The sequence below is a fragment of the Rhinatrema bivittatum genome, chromosome 1 (assembly GCF_901001135.1).
Source record: "Rhinatrema bivittatum chromosome 1, aRhiBiv1.1, whole genome shotgun sequence".
Lineage (NCBI taxonomy): Eukaryota > Metazoa > Chordata > Amphibia > Gymnophiona > Rhinatrematidae > Rhinatrema > Rhinatrema bivittatum.
The window spans coordinates 87,215,591-87,237,525 of NC_042615.1; the positions used below are offsets into that span (position 1 = coordinate 87,215,591).

Sequence of the window (21,935 nt, forward strand, 5' to 3'; positions counted from 1 at the left end):
ACCTGAGCCCCCTAACAGTCCTTCATTAAACAGAGTGCACCTAATTAGCTGCCAGTGAGCTCTGGTGCCTGTAAGGACTTTTTGTATGACAGGATCAGAGCACAAACATTTGTTCTCAATGAGCAGCTGGACTTCAAAGTGAAGTACACATACAGTCAGCCTTCACTTATAGTAATTGAAAATCCATGAAATAGATGGGACTTTCTGAATGCACCAGATAGGTCTGGGCAGACTAGAAACTGGTTTCTAAAGTTTCTAAAGCACAAAAGTGAGAATCAAATTACTGTTCCGACTTGCTTAGTGGCAGAGACCTATTTTTGATTTCAGTGACCCAGTGGTGAGTCTGAGCTGCATTTATTTGACAGAGAATAATGCTTGTTGGTGTAAAATTCAAAGCAGTCTGCTTATAAAAATATAAATGTATAGTTAAAAGTGACTGCTCAGCAGATGCTTCATTTGAGCCAGCATTTAACTCAGTTAAGAGGCAAGAATGGAGCAAAATGAATTCCAAAACTGAGCAGGGCTCTACTCACTGATGCCCTCTCTCTCTTTGTCTCTGTGTTTGTGTGTGAGTGTGAGTGTGTGTGTGAGTGTGTGAGTGTGTGTACGTGTATGTGTGTGTGTGAGTGTGTGTGTGTGTGTGTGTGTGTGTGTGTGTGTGTGTGTGTGTGCATTTATTTATATATTTATACCAGTGGCGTAGCCACGGGTGGGCCTGGGTGGGCAGGTGCCCACCCAACTTAGACCCAGGCCCACCCAACTGGCACCGGAACTGCAAGGCTGTCGCGGGATCCCATCCCCGCGACAGCGAACAAGAGAACCCACGCCTCGCGCGCCATCACGGCACACATGGGGAAGCGCTGCTGCGGCCGTATGGCCAACCGGTCTTCCTGGTCAGGGGGGGGGAGCGGAAGCGCCGCGCGCAGCTTCCGCTTCCTCCCCTCCAATGCAGGAAGATCAGCTGGCCTCTCCTGCTGCCAGCGGTTCTCCTGCTATCTTCGGGCCAAACGGCCGCCGAACTTCCTGTTTGGGGGTGGGGGAGCGGAAGCGCCGCGCACAGCTTCCGCTTTCTCCCCCAAAGCAGGAAGATCAGCTGCCTCTCCTGCTGCCACCGGCCTCCTGCTATCTTCGGGCGTCGGGCGGTATGGCCCGCCGATCTTCCTGCTTGGGGGGGGAGGGAGGAAGCGGACGTTGTGCGCTGCGCTTCCGCTCCCCCCCCCCCCCCGACAGGAAGTTCGGCGGGCCATACCGCCCGACGCCCGAAGATAGCAGGAGTCCGGTGGCAGCAGGAGAGGCAGCTGATCTTCCTGCTTTGGGGGGAGGAAGCGGAAGCTGTGCACGTGCTTGAATGTGTATGTGTGGATGAGAATGGGAGTGTGTGTGGGTGAAAACTGGAGCCTGGGTGTGTATGTGGGTGAGAATGGAAACTTGAATATGTGGGTGAATGGGAGCTCGAATGTGTGTATGTGTGGTTGAGAATGGGAGCCTTGGTTTGTGTGTGGGTGAGAATGGGAGCTTGAATGTGTGTATGTATGGATGAGAATGGGAGCTTGAATATGTGTGGGTGAGACTGGGAGCATGGGTTTGTGGGTGAGAATGGGAGTCTGGGTTTATGTGTGTGGGTGAGAATGGGTGCCTGGATGTGCGTCTGTGTGTGCATAAGAATATAAGCCTGGGGAGGGGTGAGAAAGTGAGAACTTGTATGTGTGACTGCAGAGAATGTGAGCTTGGGGGGGGGGAGAGCATATGAGAGTGAGAGCTTGAGTGTGTGAGAGGGAGTCTGTGAGAGAAAGCGTGTATGTGTGTGTGTGTGTGTGTGTGTGTGGAAGGGAAGAAGAAGACAATAATAGAAGAAAGACACTGAAAAGGAATTAGGAAATGAGCTATAAGGGAAAAAATGGGAAAAAGAGACCAGGACCAACTGATTAGAAAAATACAAAGATCAGACAACAAAGGTAAAAATATATATCTATATTTTGAGATGTTAGCAATTTAAATATAAGCAACACAACCGCTCTCTCAAAATTTATGGACAGGTAGGAGCCGTGTATAAATTATAAAATCGTAATAATAAGAAGGCTAAAGTACCACAAATCACCGTGAATTATGTTTGTATCATTAAGTAAACCTCATACTTAGGCGTAGATGTGAATGCTATGCTGCATAATTTGGCATTATTTATCAGTAAACAACTAGTAGACGTGCATGCCTACAGCCCACCCATGTTAACCTTGTGCCCACCCAAAAAATCAATTCTGGCTACGCCACTGATTTATACACACATACACTCGCATTTTTTCACGAGTATTCTTGATGCACTCTGTGAGGTATTAAAGTTAATTGAAATACAGTATGTGGTTTACAGTGTATCCTCTTCCCATTTCCATCTGTCTGTTCTCCTAAAACAGCAGACTTACACCTAGGTTTATCAAGCCATGAAGTCTTTTCACAGGAAGAGTCCCGCTATCACAGGGGGTTTTGCTGCAATAGTGGGACCCTTCCTCCGAAAACACATCATGGCTGTATGGGGCGTTCTTTCGTGTTGCGGCCAAACATCATGACACAAAAGAATGCAGTGAGTGGCCCTTTAAAGCGATGGCGTCCCCAAGCTCATAGGGCCACTATCATCTTACAGGACTCTGCCCCCCCCCCCCAAAAAAAAAACTGTGACCAAACAGAGAGGTTGAGCAGGGGTCAATCCTGACCCCCATCCCCTTTTCAACCTGGGGCCACTGATTGAGGCAGCTTCAACTCCCCCAAAAATTTTAAAAAGTGTCAATAATGAATGCAATGCCCCTCCCCCAAAGTCCAAGACCCCCACCCCCAGCCTCCCCAAAGTGTCAAACCTCTACCCCCTGTGCCCCCCGAAGTCACTGCAAGTCCCACCCCCCGACCCCTGACCCTACCAATGCTCAAATCCGCCCAACCCTTGCCCCCCCCCTTGAAGTGTATGGGTTTGAGCATCGAGGGAGCGGGGATGGGGGTGGGGCTTGGAGTGACCTCGGGGGCCAGGGTTTGGACTTTGGGGAGCAGCCACCGCCTTCGTATTAGTAACACTATTTTTTCATTTTTGGGAGAGTCAGGCCTGCCTTGATCAGTGGCCCCAGGTTGAAACGGGAATCAGCACTGACCCCTGCTCAACCTCCCCATTCGGCCACTTTATATGTGCAGCGGGAGCCTCAGCCCCTGCACTAGGGTCCCAGGCTTCCCAATGTACATCTCACGCTTCCCTAGGAGGTGTTATTTTGTCACATCTGATGACCTTCTTGGTGGGCTGCGATAAAATATTTGAATTACATTGATTATTAATGACCTTTGCATTTATTTGCATTATTAATGTCTGCAGATTGCATTCAAAGAACATCAGTGTAATAGGGGAGCCTACCTGGGCAGGAAAATGCAAAATATCATATATATCATACGATATACATAATATAATGCATATTAGAGCCCTAACACAGCTTGATGAATGACCCAGTTAGCTCCTTATTAAATAGAGATTTTATTTTTCCTTAGGAACAAAATAGAGGGGAAGAGCCTTTTTGAATAAGACCAATAGACAGCTGCATTCTCCGCTTCTTATTTGTGTTGTCTGTGTGTCTTGACTCAATTATAAGCTCCATGAAGCAAGGATTGTCTCCTAGGCATGCGCGTGGGGGTAACCTGATGGTGCGGCGGTTACTACTCTTAACTATTAAGCATTCATAATGTTGATGCAACTCCATCATTGCTGTCTGCTTCAATGGCAAGAGGTGACGGGGAATCGGATTCAGACAGCAACCGATGAGGGACCTCATTTTAACGGTCTGGGAAACTGAAAAGCATGGAGGTGACCTTCCACGGCACGGCAGACACTACCATACGTTTGCTGGGCAGACCAGATGGACCATTTGGTCCTTTTCTGCTGTCATTTCTATGTTTCGGTACAGTGCTGTGTACATCTTAATGATTAACAGTGGCAGTAAGTGTAATGATGACAGTCGTTTTCTATCCAGGGGGCTAACTGCTCCTCAGTGCTGGGCCAGATTTGTCATTTCAAAAACGCTTGCAAAAAGAAAAGGAGACTGTGTCATTTCTGGGTCTTTGTTAACTGATCTCTGCTACAGTTTTTCCTCTTTAAGGCCCCTAATTGTTCCAGGATTGTTCTTACCATCTTTTTCTTCCTTTTTTGGGATAGCTGACAGAAAATGTTGGCCTAGCTGTCTTGAAATGTTACCACTGCCAAACTTAGAGCTTGCAGCCGTTTCTGAAAGAGTTGGGAGATAATAACCAGCCCGATGTTTTCCTAACGCCTCTCGCTGTCCTTGTATTTCTGCTGTTATCTGTCAAGAAGAGGAGAACTAGAGTGCACTGGTTTGTGACTCAAAGAAAACAGAACTGCGGAAAACTTCTCCTGCTTATTTACAGCCACTTGGAGTTATGAAGTGAAATCGTTACAATTGTTAAAAACCACTGTAGAAGGGGACTCCAAACTGAGGTTCATGTAACATGTGAGTGATGTTCTCTGCTGTGCATGCCGCAGCAGAAATAATAATAGCTCAGCTCTCTCCCTCTGATATTAATAATTGTGCCAGTGCATTTTGTCCACCAACAAATGCAAAATTGCCATCTGCTTTATTTATTAAAAAAAAGGACCATGTGGGAAGCTCCCCTAAAGAAATGCAATGTATACTGCATAAAGCCAGCAATATGCATGCTGTAAGCACGAGAGATGCATGCTCCACCCATGCAGCATGCAATCATTTCTATGAGGAATGTCTTATAAATCCCCCAAAGATGCAGTTTCTGACTCTGGAGCACATTCTGGGGAGCAGCTGTTCACCCCAACAATGAGTGTGTGGTCTGTCTCGTTGATCTGTCAGCCACATGTACAATATTAGTAGTGCTGGGGAACAGTTACTGCAGGGAGGGCAAATCCATTAGCAAAGCTTTTCAACCTAGAAGACCCAAAGTTGTATGGAAGAAGACAGACAGCTATAGCCTGCTGTGACTCCAGTCTGCTCATCAAACATTTTTTTCCCACTTGCAGCTACATGCTGGATCGCTGTCATCTCATTTGCTCTCATCTGGTTTAAAAGAGTTTGTCAGGAAGTCATCCATTTGTCTAGCTCACTTTCTCTAACACACACTGGAGAGTTTGCAAACTAACCTTGTATCTCCCCCTATCGACAAAGATCAAGAATGTGCTGCTTCTCTCAGCCGTTATAGAATTTATCTGTCGGTACAGTTTAGTGTGCCAGGGCTGTGTTGTACTCACAAGATCAGAATATGCCTGTTTAATCTGCCCCCAGAGCTTAGTGCAGGTTATTCATCATTTAATTCTTGATCTTAATGTTAAGAAATCATTGACAATGTCTGTGAGGACATTCTGTATCCATTCTGATTTATCTTTGCCTGAATACTAATTTTTGGATTCTAAGCTTAGCAAACAAATAAAATAAAGTAAAAACTGCAACTGGAATGGATTACAATGGGGAGGAAGTCATTGGAAGAGAACCGCCAAAGGAATCTAGGCACCAAACCATGTCATTAGACGTCTAGTTGTCCTGTTTAAGAATTTGCTGCTGGTGCTGCTGCTGCTGCTGCTGAGCTGCCAGATATTCCAGTCCACTGTCACTACATGGGTATATTTATTATTTAGCTGCTCCAAGAAATAGGTGTTTCAGGAGATGGACTTGGGCCAGGGGAGTACAACTGCACATGTATCGACTTGATATCTTGTGAGGAAGGTCGGTATACAAAAATGATCAATAAATAAATAAATAAATAAATGAGTACCCACACCCACCAGCCTAACCCCATTTGCAGATTATGCAGGGGGCAAAGGGCGCAACTAAGTTTATTAGGGATGTGAATCGGGCTTCGGACGATTGAAAATATCGTCGATATTTTCAAAATCGTCAGAAATCATAGGAGCACTGGATGGCCCGTGCCATTTTTAAAGATGGCGCCGGCCATCCAGTGCTCCCTCCATGTGATAGGGGCCGGCCAATGGCACGGATACCCTGTCACATGGTAAGGGCAAAGGGTCATCGGCGCCATTTTGATTAGTGGCAGCCGATGGCCCGGGAGCGGGAGATCGCTCCCGGGACCCCCACTGGACCACCAGGTACCTGTAAAATATTTTGGGGGGGGTCAGGAGGGTGGGGGAAGCAAAGGGATTAGTTTTAAAGGGTCGGGTGGGTTTTTTGTTTATCGGCTCGGGCGCAGCCGATAAACAAAACCGCAATCGGGCCCGATGAAAAAAAACCCACATGTGAATCGGAACCGGAATCCGAACCGATTCCGGTTCCGATTCACATCTCTAAAGTTCATACCCACAGGATTGCAGTGAATTTTCAAAGGGAAACGACCCAGATAGTCTCCCTCTGAAGGTTCAAGTCCAACTACGCTGGTGCAAAAGCACAAGCCCAATAAAACTTGCCTTCTATATTAAGGACTGACCATCCTTCTTCATAGATTGTCAATATTTTGAGTGGCTAGGACAATCTAAGAACTTTTAACCTTGATGCCAGGCTTAATGATGCTGAATACCACACGGAAAAGATTCAAAATCGTGCATAATTGCTACCTCATTGATTATTACTCTTGCAGAAAATGTAAGCCCTTATAATAAAACAATGCTAACTTTGAATCTATAGAAACACATCTTTTTGGGAGCAATGTTGCTAGTTTTCCATAGGACCTAAGGAATTTGGATGGGGGAGGATGTCTTCTCTGATTTCTTGTTGCTTCAGAGTTTACCAGGTAGAGTCCAGGTCATTCTAGGCCCAGGTAATTTACGCCTTCATTTAAAACAGCTTAAAGTATGCACGTGCTCTGTTCTAACCCCGCTATTATCCATGTGACTTTGGAAAGTCACATCATCCATCATTGCCTCAACTTGAGTACACATTAGAACATAAGAACATAAGACATACCATAAGTCAGACCAAAGGTTTATCAAGCCCAGCATCCTGTGTCCAACAGTGGCCAATCCAAGTCACAAGTACCTGACAAGTACCCAAACATTAAATAGATCCCAAGTTACTATTCCTTATTACTTAGTAGCAGTTTATGAGCTTCTTCTTTAGGAACTTATCCAAATCTTTTTTAAACCAGGTTACACTAACTGCCATAACCATATCTTCTGGCAATGAATTCCAGAGCATAATTATGCATTGAGTGAAAAAGAATCTTCTCCAGTTTTTTTTAAATGAGCTACTAACTTCATGGAGTGCCTCTTAGTCCTTCTGTTGTCTGAGAAAGTAAATAACTGATTTACATTTATCTTTTCAAGTCCATTCATGATTTTGTATACCTCTATCATATCCCCCCTCAGCCGTCTCTTCTCCAAGCTGACCTAACCTCTTCAGCCTTTCTTCAAAGGGGAGCCGTTCCATGGCCTTCATCATTTTGGTCGCCCTTCTCTGTGCTTTCTCTAGCACAACTATATATTTTTGTATATATTTTTTGAGATGAGATGACCAGAATCACACAGAGTGTGATCAAGGTGAGGTCTCACCATGGAGCGATACAGAGGCATTATGACATTTTCCGTTTTATTCACTATTCCCTTTCTAATAATTCTCAACATTCTGTTTGCTTTTTTTTTAACCACCACAGCACTCTGAGCCGACAATTTCAATGTATTATCCACTTTGATGCCTTGATCTTTTTCCTGGGTGGTAACCCCTAATATGGAACCTAACATCATGTTGCTATAACAAGGGCTATTTGCGCTATATGCATTACTTTGCACTTCTCTATATTAAATGTCATCTGCCATTTGGTTGCTCAATCTTCTAGCTTAACAAGGTCCTCCTGCAGCTTATCATAATCTGCTTGAGTTTTAACTACTCTGCATAATTTTGTGTCATCCGCAAATTTGATCACCTCACTCGTCATACCCCTTTCCAGATCATTTATAAATATATTAAAATGCATCGGTCCAAGTACAGATCCCTGAGGCACTCCACTGTTTACCCTTTTCCACTGTGAAAACAGACCATTTAATCCTACTCTCTGTTTCCAGTCTTTTAACCAGTTTGCAATCCACAAAAGGATGTCGCCTCCTATCCCATGACGTTTTAATTTTCTTAGAAGCCTCTCGTGAGGAACTTTGTCGGACGCCTTCTGAAAATCTAAATACACCACATCTACCGGTTCACCTTTGTCCATGTTTATTCACCCCTTCAAAAAATGTAGGAGATTTGTGAGGCAAGACTTCCCTTGGGTAAATCCACGTTGGCTGTGTCCCATTAAACCATGTCTATCTAAATGTTTTGTGATTTTATTCTTTATAACAGTCTCCACGATTTTTCCAGGCACAAAAGTCAGGATAACCAGTCTATAGTTTCCCGGATCACCCCTGGAACCATTCTGTGGCTATGAGAAAAAAGCTTAGTAAATGAGGCCCTTAGTTTGCAAGTGCCCTGGGGACAGGGAGATATCTACTATCTACATTAGCAATGAAAAGGCATGAACTAAATCTAAAATAAATAAAAAATATCAGAATTGCACAGCTGCGCATGTTTAGCCCAAGTCTGAATATCCAATGTGAGCTAATGATACACAAAAGCCATTGCACAGGTTTGCACAAGCATTCAGTGCAGCCACAGGAAAATCAGGAGGCGAGTTGTATGTGTAATGTTACTGCTCTCCATCCTAGCAACACGTGGCCCGTTTTATTTTCCTGTCATCAAGGTAAAAGACCACACCCCGTTCTTCTTATAGTGTTATTCGTAGCAATTTATATTGCTAATGCGGCTGCTTGTCCTTCTCCAAGCCAGCTAGTGTGAGTTTAGTTTTTGTTAGGATTCATTTGTGTTCAGAGGGGTGCTAAGGGTTGACTGTGTGTAACTCCACTTAGAGAATGAATGCTTAAGTTATCCAGAGAGGTGGTGCCACTGCCAGCAGTGCATCTGACTCCCAGAATGATTAAAAGTAATTCTTTTTCAAATTAACTTAAGCAGACTGACGGCGCTGATCACAACAGCAAGACATAAAGACTGCTACGGCAACCAATACAGTGTGTGCTAGTGGGCGGATGCTGCCAGCTTTCCCACAGGAAGAATGTCCCAATCGCACATGGCAATCTTTCTTGGTTTTCTTTTTTTATGATTTTAGCTGATGAGGGTGAATAGAGCCGTCTTTAGGCTGAAGCAGGGCCTGGTGCTGTAGTGAAAAGTGGGACTCTCAGGCAGAGCTGGGACAAGGATGGGATGCCGGCCTTGGGCATGTCGCACAAGAAGGTGCAAATCAATGAAAATGTGAAATAAAGTCACCCTTGGGATTGTAGTAAAAAATTAAAGCTGTCTCCTGCACAGGGTGGGGAATCACCAGGAAAGGGGCGGGGGTGGGGGTAGGGGGTAAAAAGTGTAGGATGACAGGATTTGGGTGGAAGGTCACCCAGCAGCGGGGCAAAACATTGAAGAATGCCTGAGGAAGCAGTAGAGAGAAAAAATGCCGAGATCCCTAGGTGAAGGGAGTAAAAATAGAGGACTGCCAGGACAAGGGGCATGGAGAGCCATGAGGATCATCCCTTCTTCCTTCTCCTCCCTCTGGCCTGTCTTTTGGGTTAAGTGAGAGGGGCCTCTCTCAGGCACAATCATAGCACTCCTGAATGTTTTAAGATATTGAAGCAGGCAGACATTGATGCTCTGATAGCCATATTATTTAATTTGTTACCTGCACAGCAATGCAGTAGTGATATATACTTATTCATTTGATCAAAATGATTATTGTACAAAGTAGGAAAAATGTTGTTTGTTTTTTTTATTTTGTTTTTGGAAAAAGCTCTAGTGGCAAATAAATAAGAATCACAACTGATCACAGTCCCTAAAATTGTCATCATTACCATCAATAAGAATCTCAGGAATGAATTTTCAAAGGAGTTATGTGTGTTAAAGTAGCAAAGCATGTCAAGCCGCATTGTCTGAATTTTCAAGAAGGCTCCTCACCCAGTAAAAATGTTGCTAGCAGTCATTTTTTTGGTGGGTTTGACAGTTGCTTGGTTTTGATTGTACATAAATACTACTATCTTTATCCTAAGGCTTGGGGAGAACTGCACAGAGAAACATAGGGGTATCCTGCATGGCACAGCAGATACTACCATAAGAAGCTTGCTGGGCAGACTGGTCCTTTTCTGCTGCCACGCTATATATATCATAGCATAGCAATTTTCAGAAGCCCATTTAGGCACATAAAGCATAAAACCTTTTGACAATTCAGCCTATGGAGTGAATTTTCAAAGGAGATATCTGCATAAAGGAGGTGTTTTTCAGTAGAGTTGCACATGTAACTGTAGCACACTATCGCAACAATTTTCAAAACCCATTTATCCGCGTAAAGTATACTTAACACGGGTAAAACCTATTTACAATTCAATGACATATATTGTAGCAATTTTCAAAAGCCCACTTAAATGGGTAAAGGGCACTTACATATGTAAAACCCAGTTTTAAGTGTGTAAATCCTTTTGAAAATTACCCCCAGTAGTAACAGCTTTCGAGAGTCCATTTACATGCATAAAGTGCATATACATGCGTATAACCCAGTTGTACACGCATAAATCCTTTTGAAAATAACCTCCTCAGCTTGGTACGAGTAACAAACCTGTCTTTCCTACCAAAACCAAAAACACCAATGAACAAGAGAAAGAAAGGAAATTATACAAGTATTGACTGCACCCATTACAAAATAATCAATATCCAAGTCTAACTGTCCAGTCCCACAGCCTAAGGAAAATGAGAGAATTCCCAGATACTTTGTAATAGGGGTGTTCAGTGGGGGTTTTTTTCAAGCTGTTTTCATTTCATGTCATTTTTTGCTCAATTTAATTTTTTTAATGATTTGTTAGGGTTTATTTTTTCCGCTTTTTCCCTAATTTCGTGGTTACTGCTCACTAAGGGGTGAATTTTAAAAGTGTTGCTCGCGCTAAAAGGCCCACATATGCGAGTATCTGGGCCATGCTTGAGTATTATAAAAGCTGCAAATTAAGGGGTAGATTTTATAAATTTACGTGCACGCGTACTTTTGTTCGTGCACCAGGCGCGAACAAAAGTACGCTGGATTTTATGATACGCGCGTAACCGCTCGTATCTTATAAAATCTGGGGTCAGCGCGCGCAAGGGGGTGCACATTTGTGCAACCTATGCACGCCGAGCCCGGTGCGCGCTGCCTGTTCCCTCCAAGGCCGCTCCGAAATCGGAGCAGCCTCGGAGGGAACCTTCCTTCCGCCTCCCCCCACCTTCCCCTCCCTTCCCCTACCTAACCCACACCCCCCCCCCGGCCCTATCTAAACCCCCCCCCCTACCTTTGTTGGCAGATTTACGCCTGCCAAAAGCAGGCGTAAATCTGCGCGCACCAGCGGGCTGCTGGCGTGCCATCACCCGGCCCGGGGGCTGGTCCGGAGGCTTCGACTATGCCCCCGGGCCGGCGCAACGCCCCCGGACCCTCCCCGAACCGCCCCCTGACCCCGGACATGCCCCCCAGACACGCCCCCTCCCACCCCTTTTACGAAGCCCCGGGACTTACGTGCGTCCTGGGGCTATGCGCGCGCCGGCGGCCTATGCCGGATTTACGCACGCAGGGCTTTTAAAATCCGGCCCTAAGTGTTTATATGCGTGTGCTAGAGCAAAAAAAAGGGGGCTGGAAAAGGGGCAGAGTTGGGATGGAGCATGGGAGTTCCAGGGCAGAGCCAAGAGTTCCGCGTGCAAATACGTATTTTAAAACCGGTAGCTACAGTGCACAGCAGGCTGTTAGCCACATATGTTTACTTCTGCTTCTGATGAAGTGTAAGTCTTCATAAACCTCTATTTAGGCCTAAATCGACTGGGTGAGGGATCTGAGTCAACTGAGGGGAATGCAGGCTGAATTACCAGAGGGGTCTGGATGTTTTGAGTCAGACTGGGCAAACTGCAAAAACTGGGAATGTTCTTCACACAAGCATCTTTTAAATCATGTACGCATTAAAGCCAATAAAATCCTAAGGAAGATTTACGAAATACTTTTGTTCAAGTAATCACTTAAAATTAGGCACACATACGCACAAAATAGGAGTATTTTAAAACATATGCGCGTAAACACGCATATGATTTAAAATTCTAGCGCATGTTCAGTCGTGTATCCATACGCACATCTATGGGCGCCGACATGCTCGTTTTAAAGTTACCATCTAAGTTCCATTAGTGCGGAGCTTAGTGGCACTAATTATGATCATATACATTGATACCTCCCTTCAGCATTTTTTTTAAATTGAGAAAATTGTTTTAGTCACCCCTCAAATCAGTCTCTGTCTTTCCCCAGTCACCCCACACACCAGTCTCTCACTCTCTCAGTCCCCCCACACCAAACCTTTTCTCTCATCAGTCACCCCCACTCCAGTCTCTCTCTCTCTATCTCTCACCAGTCACCCCAACCAGTCTCACTCACTATCACCAGCACCCCTCAAACCATTTTCTCACTCTCTCACCAGTCACCCCTATATCAGTCCCTCTACCTCACCAGTCTCTCCTCACTCCAGTCTCTCTCTTAGTCAAACCCCCAACCAATCTCTCTCATTCTTACCAGTCACCCCTCACACCAGTTTCTCTCAGTCTTACCAAACAAGTAACTAAAGAGACAACCAGTGAGAATGCAGAACCATAGCTTTAGCTAATGAACTGCTGCTCCTCCATTTGATACTTTTAAACCTATTTGTAACATTTTCAGTTAGTGAGCATGAAATCCAGTTCGCGCTCACTAATGGAACTTAGTGCATACTAACACAGAACTAAAAAAAAGAAATTTCAGCATTTTTTCTTTCATTTTGTGGTTCCAACGAAAAGAAGCAAAATAGACAATGTCGTTGGCATTGCCTATTTCATTTTAAATGAATGCACATCTCTGTTTTGAAGAGCATCATTACTACCTAATTCGGAAAGGATAGCTTCTCCTTTGTCTAAACCTTCTCCCAAAAAGTCTAGGGGGCACTAATCATAAATATTAGTTATCACAGTGTTGAGACGTAATTGCTGTCAGAGCATGGCTGAGAACCAGGAAAACCATGATCATATTATAGGCAAAGCAGGTCAAGTTATTGGGAGGTCGTATTAATTAGGAGAAAAATAACAGGAGAAAGGGAACATAGCAAATCAGTGAGCACGACATTGATGATTCCTTTGTTGCACATGATAATAATAATGCAGCCCTGGATTAACCATTAATCAAAATAAGCACGTTCATAAGACAGCAAGGGAAGGAGGGCAGCACAGAGTGTTGAAAGGTTACAAGTAAATAATTTGCTTATATTGCTTACTGCTATGTAGTGTTAAATAAAATTTAAGAAAAAAGTTTATATTTAATATCGTTGTGGGATCTGGCCTGGGGGGAATGGCCTCTAAGAAAACTAAATTTTTAATCTCTTATTTCACCTTCAGCACCCATTGAGTCTTAATGTCTTGTCAGTTAAGCAATGGAAGGGCCGAAGGGGCACCATTGTTGGGCTGTGCTTAGGGCATCAGCTGGCCTTAATCCTGCTCTGTGTCATGCTGATGAGGGTTAGGATCAGGAGACCTCCCCTCAGATGTGGTGCAGGACTGCAGGGAAAGGCTTGGATGTGTTTTCTGCTTAGCCAGCCCCCTTCCTCCGCAGAATAAGCCTTTGGGTTCTGGGGGCTGGCAGAGCTTGGTTTCTCCAGCAGAACATCATGGTATGGGTATGGCTGGATGGATGAGACAGGACTGGCAGGAAGCTGAGGACTGGACACCGGAGCAGGCTGGAAGAGCTGGACAGGCAGGACAAGCTGGAGGTGGAGACTGGTATGCTGGAGCATGCTGGAAGGGCTGGAGAGGCAGGATAGCCTGGAGGCTGAGGCCTGGATACTGGAGCAGACTGGAAGGGATGGACTGAAGACCAGATACTGGGCACAGGCTGGGGATGGTTGTAGACACAGGCTGTGCAGGATACCAAACAGAGTTTGGGGCTGGATTAAGACTCAGACTGGAGATTAAGGGTCCAAGATGGGCCAGCGACGAGGGAAAGATCAGGAAAACAGACAAGGAACTGGACAGAGCACACAGGATAGAACAGGGACTGGACAGGTCTGGGCTAGACAAGGACAGGCCCGAACTAGACTAGACAAGGACAGGACTGAACTAGATAGGACAGGCAACAATGAACAGAGAAGCCCCACTGGGCAGCAGGCTGTGTGTGACAAACTTAAGAGGCCTAAAGGCCATAAAATAAGGCAGAGAGGCCCAAAGAGTCAGAGAGCAAGGCAAGTTGGCCAGAGAAGCCAGAGAGCAAGGCAAGGAGGCCTGGGAGACCACAGAGTGAAGCAGAAGGCCAAGAGAGGCTATAGGATAAGGCAGAAAGCCTGGGTAGGCTGCAAGGCAAGACAAGAAGCCTGGGTAGGCTGCTAGGCAAAACAGGCCAAAAAGAACAAAGTGGCCAGGTCAGGGAGCCAAGGAGACTCTGGCGAGGCAGGGTTAAATGGGGCTGGAGCTTGGTGTGGTGCAAGCAGCGAGGAGAAGCTTGGCAAGGCTGGAGGCGAGGCTCGCTGAGGAACCCTAGTGGAGGGGAGGCTGCACAGCAGACTGAACCAGGGCACAGAGAGCCTGTGAAACAGGCGAAACCGTGACAATCTTAGTGAAAAGGATACCCAGTCTAGTAATGAGACAGAGGGCACAGAACAAAAGGAAAATATACCAGTAATGTCAGGTTAAAAAAAAAGAGAGAGCGAGAGATAGAAGAAGAAAGCTATCTTCTGAGGTTTTCTATCCTTACCCCAGGACTCTTATCCAGCTGCAGGCTACTTCTGTGATAGGGTCTGAAGCAGCAGATCAAAGCAGGAAGAATTTAGCATTGCCAGCTCACCATGACACAAACTCCCCTCTGGAAGGTGTCATAGGCCAGGAAAAGAGCTGCTACTCAGTTTTGCCGCCCTATGGAGCCGTTTGCTTCCGAAAGGCAATTAGGATTCTTCCACTAATCATGGGACCCTGTAGTGAATGACCAACCACTATAGTATGCTGATGATTTTCAAGACAGCTGATAATACTGCTAACATTTTTGCTCCTGATATGGTATTGTTATTGCTCAGTTAATAACTTTGATGATTATTATTCTTCCAGTCCTAGGGTAATGTTGTGGCCAATATCATGTCAAGGCTCCAGTGCTGAGAAAAACTGTGTTCTTTGTTCCTAGTCTGCTTTTACAGTCCAGTCATTTAAGGCAAACTGACCTTTTTTAGGGAAAGGGCCTGGTTGTTTTTTTTTTTTTAATATTCAATGGAAAAAAAGAACCCTTAATAAATTAAATCCATTGTGTGAAGGAAGCCAATCTGAGGGGGGAGGAGGGGAAAAACCACCAGTGCTTATGAAACACCAGTGCCAAATTATTAAATCATCGGTTTTCTGCTCAGTTTTATTTTGTTTTTGTCTTGGGACTTTAAAGGGTGTTTGAGATTCCATTTTTTTAATGTTCTTTCATAGACTTGAAAGAACATCAATCTGTTCTTTCAAGTCTATGAGGCTTGATTCAATTATATCTTTAACTTAACTGGCCAGCTTAACTGTGATATTCAGGAGTGCAAGCATGCCGCTGAATATACCCAGCTATGTAAAAGTTAGCTGGCTAAGTCCATTGCAGTCAGACCAGCAGAATTTTAAATCCTGCAGTTTATCGAGCTAGGGTCCGGGATTTAGCCGAACAAACTGCTTTCACTAGTGACCACCTGGGTTCTTAGATCACAGGTGACAGAGCTGTATCAGCCCATCTTCATTGTTAATGGTTTATCTTCACACTGTTTTGTTAACTTTCCTGATTTTATTGAGTGAATAGTACTCAGTTTTTGTGAACAAGCCTGTAGAGCAGGCCACAAACAAGTCTGATTTTCAGGATATCCATAGTGAGTATGTATGATATATTTGCATACAATGGAAGCAATGCATGCCAATGTATCTCATTTTTGTGACACTCGAGGACTAGAGTTGCCTATCCCTGTTGTAGAGGTAACTAGAAAACTAGCAGATCAGTATTCAGCAGCATGGTGAGCAGACAAATTATCCACCTAAAGATAGTTGGATAAATTGTTACAGATATTCAGCAGGGCACAGCCAATTGGGCCCTCTGCTGAATATAACGAGATAAAGTCCTAGCTAGCTGGATAGATTTATCCTGCTAACTTTAGGGCTGCTGTCCGATATCGCCAAAGTTATGTGACTAATTTATCTCCACCCCAGAATGACCCCGGAATGCCTCCAGCTTACCTGGCTAACTTTTATGTGGCTAAACAAAAGATAACTTGTGGTGGGTGATTTAAAACCCGCAGTTTATCCATTAAGTTCCTAAAATAGCTGGACATACCACCTGAATACTGAGCTCTTGGTGATTAATTGCCTGTTCTGAAACCAGATGTTGTGTACATCCTAGGATATAAAATGAAAAAGGGTAGGTTTGCTAAAAAAAAAAAAAAAAAAAAAGATTAAAATATGGTTAATTACATAATTAAAACAAATTAGCTGATGGTGAGTTCAAATCCTGAAGTGGGGGCAATTTTCAAAACAATGCATATAGTTGCAAAGTCTGCAGCTACTTTTACCAGCAAACCTTGCACCAATTCTCAAAGGGAAAATGCGCACATGTGCTCCCTTTGAAAATTGCCAAGGAAAAGGTATCCACAGAGATTTGTACCTCCTTTTTCTGTGGATAGTTTTTCCCCTAAAAAGCAACTTCTGCATTTTTGAACACGCAAAGCTACACGTGTTGTTTCATCATGAGACCTTACCCATCCCTGAGCCCGCCTAATTTCCCGGGGTTTAAAGTGTGCACGTTGTTGATCCCCACGTACAGGGTGGGCGGTTTTCCGATAACCTGTTTCAGATAACCGGGTAAATGGTTTTCCAAAATGGCCCTCCCAGTCAAGGATGAAACATTCTGACCCAGCTGAAAGCACAGGTCAGAGGTGCAGGCTGCTCTGGATTGAGTTGCTCAGGTTCGTAAAGGTCTCCGTTGCTTTCATAAATGATTGCGGCAGCCCAGGCTGAGCAATAGGACAGAAACAGGCAGAGCCTATTTTGAAGCTAGAAAAGGAAGATCATAAGCCTTATTCAAAAAAGATTTGTGTGCAGCTGAGGCTCTTGTATGGAGGACTAATTAGATGTTTTGTTTTTTTTTTCGCCCTAGGGGATTTCCAAAGAAAAGTGGTAGAACTGCTAGGATAGCCTCAGACGAAGAGATTCAAGGGACAAAAGATGCCGTCATACAAGACTTGGAAAGAAAGCTTCGCTTCAAAGAAGAGCTTCTGAACAATGGACAGCCGGTATGGAGCCTAAAAGCACTTGATGGGTGTCTTGAGAAGCACTTCCCTTTCCTTGTGGTAGAGTATATTCCCTCAGTTTGTAAGGCAGGATCATGTTTCTGCATCTTCGGAGGGATTTTGACTTATTTTTAGCAGCGTCTTCAGGGCCTCCAGGGCATTTCCGTTTTCCACACTGGCTCTTCTTTACTTCACTGCTGCACGCAGCAAAACAATTCTGTGGCACCACAAACATTCTGTGGTCGCCTTCTGTAACGACTGCCGAGGATTGGGTGCTGCCGAGCCAGAAGGGCTGACGACGGACTCCTCTGCTGAAATTGGTGCTACTTTCAGATGTGGTTCAGTTGCTTTCTATAGACAGCAAAGTGCTTCAGAGGAGGATGGTGAGCAACAATGAGCATTTGTAATCCTCAGAACCGATTGGGAAAGAAAGCCCAAGACCATCCCATTCCAGGATGCAAGCAAGAGAAGTCAGAATTTGCTTAATTTCCCGGCATGCCCCATCCAGTCTGCCCATCCATGTCTTCTGCTCAGCTTTATACTCCCTTCCTATCCCTCAGAGATCCTCCGTGCTTGTCTCAAATGTTCTTGAATTCTGACACTGCCCTTGTCTCCACCACCTCCACAGGGAGGCTCTTCCATGTGTCCACCATCTTTTCTGTAAAGAGCTTGTTTTCTTTGATTACACCAGAGCCTACCTTCTTTCATCCTCAATCCCATGAACGCTTTTTCCAGAGCCTCCTTTCCATTGAAAGAGACCCAATTCCTCCGCATGTATTCCTTGGATGCATTTAAATGTCTCTTATCATATCTCCCCCTTTCCCCCAGAGAATATATGATCAGATCTTTAAGTCTCACTCCCTATCCTCTGATCATTTTAGTAGCCACCCTCTGGACTGACACTGTTCAGTTTATAGCCGTTTGAAGGTGCGGTGTCCAGAACTCTACACCTTACTCCAAATGAGGTCTCACCAGGGAGTTATACGGGTGCAATATCACCTCCCTTTTCCTGCTGGCTATTCCTTTTCCTATGCACCCAAAAATCCTTCTGGCTTTTGCTGTTACCTTATCTGCCTGTTCAACCACCTTGAGATCATCAGATATGATCACCCCCAGATCCTGCACTTGTTTTGTGCACAGAGGAGCATTACCCCCTACGCTGCACTGCTCCCAGGGGTGTTGCTAGCCATGGGTAAATGGGACTCATGGCACGAATCTGGTGGCCAGAACCTTGAATCTCAAACAGCTGTTCTGTTTACTTCTATGCCGGGAACAAGAAAGCAGCAGCTGGAGAAAAGAGCAGAGTAAAATCGTTTTTCTTCTCTGCAGTGTCTGCTTCAAACTCCCTCCCTCCCTCCCTCTCTCTCCTGTCCCCATCAAAATGGGAGGGAATTAAAGTGAGCAGGCATTGCAGGCAGTATATGGGGAGAAACAGAAGCAGAGGGGCTGGATAAAGAAACAGAGCAATTTGTTTTCTGTTCTGCTGTGTTTTGTGCTCTCGTTCTCTCGTGCTGTCCTCATGCTTCAACAAGAGGGGAGGGGAATGAATCAGACACAGACACAGCCTGTGATCCCAGGACTCGGGTTTCAGTTGAGGGCAGTGTGGAGGGTGAGGAAAGAGCACTTTCAGGGAGTTGTAAATGTTTGTTGGGGAGCGAGAGGCGGTACATTTTGAAAGGGGATGAGGTGAAAAGGGGGAAGTGTGAGAGTGAGCTGCAGGGAGTGGATAAATGTTGGGGAAGTTGAGGATGAGGTTGGATGCAAATTTGGGCTGTCCGAAGCGATGAAAGAGAACCAGGGTATAGGGGTGTATAGGGGTGTATAGGGGTGCATGAGAATCTCGTGGGAGGAGAGGATGTGTGTGGGGAGTGCAAGAATACAAAACATGGGGACAGAGTGCAAACAAGCTGGTGGTAATAAAGTGGAAGGGAGAACTGGTGTCGCGGTGTCAGAGTGAATGAAAGCTAGAGGTGGCAATGGGGGTGAAGAGAGCCAGAGATGAGGCTGAGGTGGCAATGGTGGGGGGGGGGGGGGGGGGGGGGGGGGGGGGGGGGGGGGGGGGGGGGTTGTGAGATAAGCAGAGATTTGATGGGGCAGGCGGAGGTTAGAGAGAGCCAGAAGTGTGATGGACATGGAGAGGGTGAGAAAGGACCAGATTCAGAGATTATGAGGAGGAAGGATTTAGGAGAGAGGAAGAGGAGTGATGGGGGTGGTTTGGTACATTAGAGCTATGGGGGGGCATGCATGATAGAGAGCCAAAGATCATATATTTTATTTATGTCTTTATTTAGTTTTATATTCTGCCTATCAGACACTGCAGAAGAGATTTCATTCCAGTACTGTAGGTCTCTCCTTCTCCCCAGATGGCCTGCTTTACTAAGGGTCACAGAATGGGAGAAGCCCTTTAGTAAACAGGCCCCCGAGTTAGTCCCTTGGAAGTGACTTGCCCCAGGTCACAAGGAACAGCAGCAGGATATGAGCCTCAGCTTCCCTGGTTTGTAGCCCGTTGTCATAAACACTGGACTACTCCTCTATTCTTACTGGGGGGGAGGAGAGAGAATATGTAAAAGGATGACCGGGAGTGAGAGTGAATCAGAGGGGTTGAGGGGGAGACGTATGAGAAGGGTAAGGGAGTCAGATCCGGGGTGATGGGGGCGAGGGAGACAAACCAGTGGGGGGATGGGAGAATGAGAGAGGAGGTGAATAAAATGAAATGGGTGAGAAAAGGCAGGACGAGGGGCAGTGGCAAGAGGGGGTTGGCTGGTAGGGGAGAATGGAGGCAAAAGAAGATTGATGGGGGAAGAGCAACCCAGTGAGGGGAGGGGGAGAAGGAGGGCGAGAGGAGCAATGTGAGGGAAAGTGGGAAAGAAAAAAGGGTTGGGGCAGGGAGAACTGGAAAGTGAGAAACGAAGGGTAGGAGCGAGAGGAAGGAGAACGTGACGTGATGCTGATGTAAGGGAGATATTCAGAGCAGAGAAGAAAGAAATGAAGGAAAGAGAGATGGGGGGAAGAAGGGAGTGATGAAGAGAAGAGAGAAAAAAAGAAGTTAAAGGGAAAGGAGAGCTTGGAAAAAGAGTTAGACATCGGGGAAAAAAAGAGCAAGCAATGCGACCCAGAAAACAAAGGTAGAAAAAGGCATTTTCTTTTCAGTCTAGTGGCTGGATTATGTAACAGAGCAAACTGAAATCTCTGCAGGCCGTGATGATGGGGGCTTTTCCTGGATCAATCTAAGGATTATCCAGAAATGTTATCCAGGAGCTTTCAAGGCCACATAGGTCCCTTCTCCTGGTGTGAATAATGGCTCTGATGTTTTTAGATAATTGGCATGATGATTCAGTAAAACGTCTCAGGACGGCTCAGAATCACATGACTGGAACCTAATTTTCAGTGCTCCACGATAAATATAAGTTCTGATGTATGGACAGAGAGGGTGGTAGGCTAAATAATTTTGTGAAAACAAGGAGTGCCTAACTTTTAATCTGCTTTTTGGCACTTCAAAGTGGATTACATGTCGGTACCGTGTTGATGTCCCTCTTGCCAGAGGGGCTTACGTTCTAAGGGCCTGACTCATCAAGGTGTTTTCCCACAGACACAGAAGGGGAGAAAAGCCTCAGTGAATCAGGCAGCAAGTTTGTGCCTGAAGCAAAAAAGGGTTTGGGGCCCGCTGCTCTCACCACTAGGCTTCTCCTCCACCCCTCTCCTCCCTTACCAAGTAGAACAGAACCGGCGAGAGCTCCTGGCAGCAGGTAAAACTCAGCCAGTACTGCCCTGTAGTTCCAGTGGAGTTGATGCTAATTTCTTTAATTGTTCCCATAAGGGCCAGGGTCCTGTGTTTTTACAGGATTGTTCTTGGGGTGATAGGGGATGCAGATCTTAATTGTTGAATTTAATGATCAGAATTTTAGAGGGAACCTTTATGGGCCTAAGAGCCACGGGCCTGTGCCCCAAGTCTTTAAGTGCCTAGCAATGCTTCCGACTGCTTCCTTTGGGGGTAATTTTCAAAAGGATTGGCACGCTTAACACACACGCAAATGCACTTTATCTATGTAAGTGAGCGTTTGAAAATTGCTACAATATGTGCCTTTTTACATGCATAAGTGCACTTTAAGGGGTAGATTTTTAAGGAAGCGCACGCACGCCCATGTTCGCTTGCTTCCCGGCGCGCGCACATGGACGTGGCGATTTTATAACATGTGCCACATCCCGGCCTTCCCTAGTTCCCTCCCAGTCCGCTCCAATTAAGGAGTGGAGGGAACTTCCCTATCCCCTACCCTAGCCTCCCTTCCCGTTCCCCTCCCCCTCCCCCTGCCCCTCTCCAACCCCTAAATCGTACCTTTTTCCTTTTTTGTTTTTGTCTTCCATCTTACGTCAGGGCCCGATCTGAAGTAAGTTGCGTGCGCCGGCAGCTGGCCGGCACGCAAGGCTCCGAGACAGCGATGAATGGAGCTGTGCCAGCCCACCCCCCTCCCTGCCCCTCCCCGCCCCCAGGCCCGCCTGCTGAAAGAGGCCTGGCAGTTCTGTGCGTAACAGGGGTTTCGCACGTGACCGGGTCCTTTGAAAATGCACGCAGTGTGTGCAAGGCCCGGCCACATATGTAACCCCGTTTTTAATGTGCGCAACTTTTTGAAAATCTACCCATATGCACGTAAATGGG

General features: G+C 45.7%; 1 protein-coding gene across 7 annotated transcripts in view; it reads left to right on the forward strand.

The window, feature by feature from the left end:
• PALLD (palladin, cytoskeletal associated protein) overlaps window positions 1-21,935 on the forward strand; it is an 805,838-nt gene that overhangs the window by 701,981 nt on the left and 81,922 nt on the right. For all 7 annotated transcript variants that reach the window (XR_003852153.1, XM_029572712.1, XM_029572641.1 and 4 more), the window contains one exon: window positions 17,149-17,284. Coding sequence is in view for 6 of the 7 variants with exons in the window: in XM_029572712.1 (XP_029428572.1) it covers window positions 17,149-17,284 (136 nt within the window). In the remaining variant the exon portion in view is untranslated. The remainder of the gene's footprint in view (window positions 1-17,148; window positions 17,285-21,935) is intronic.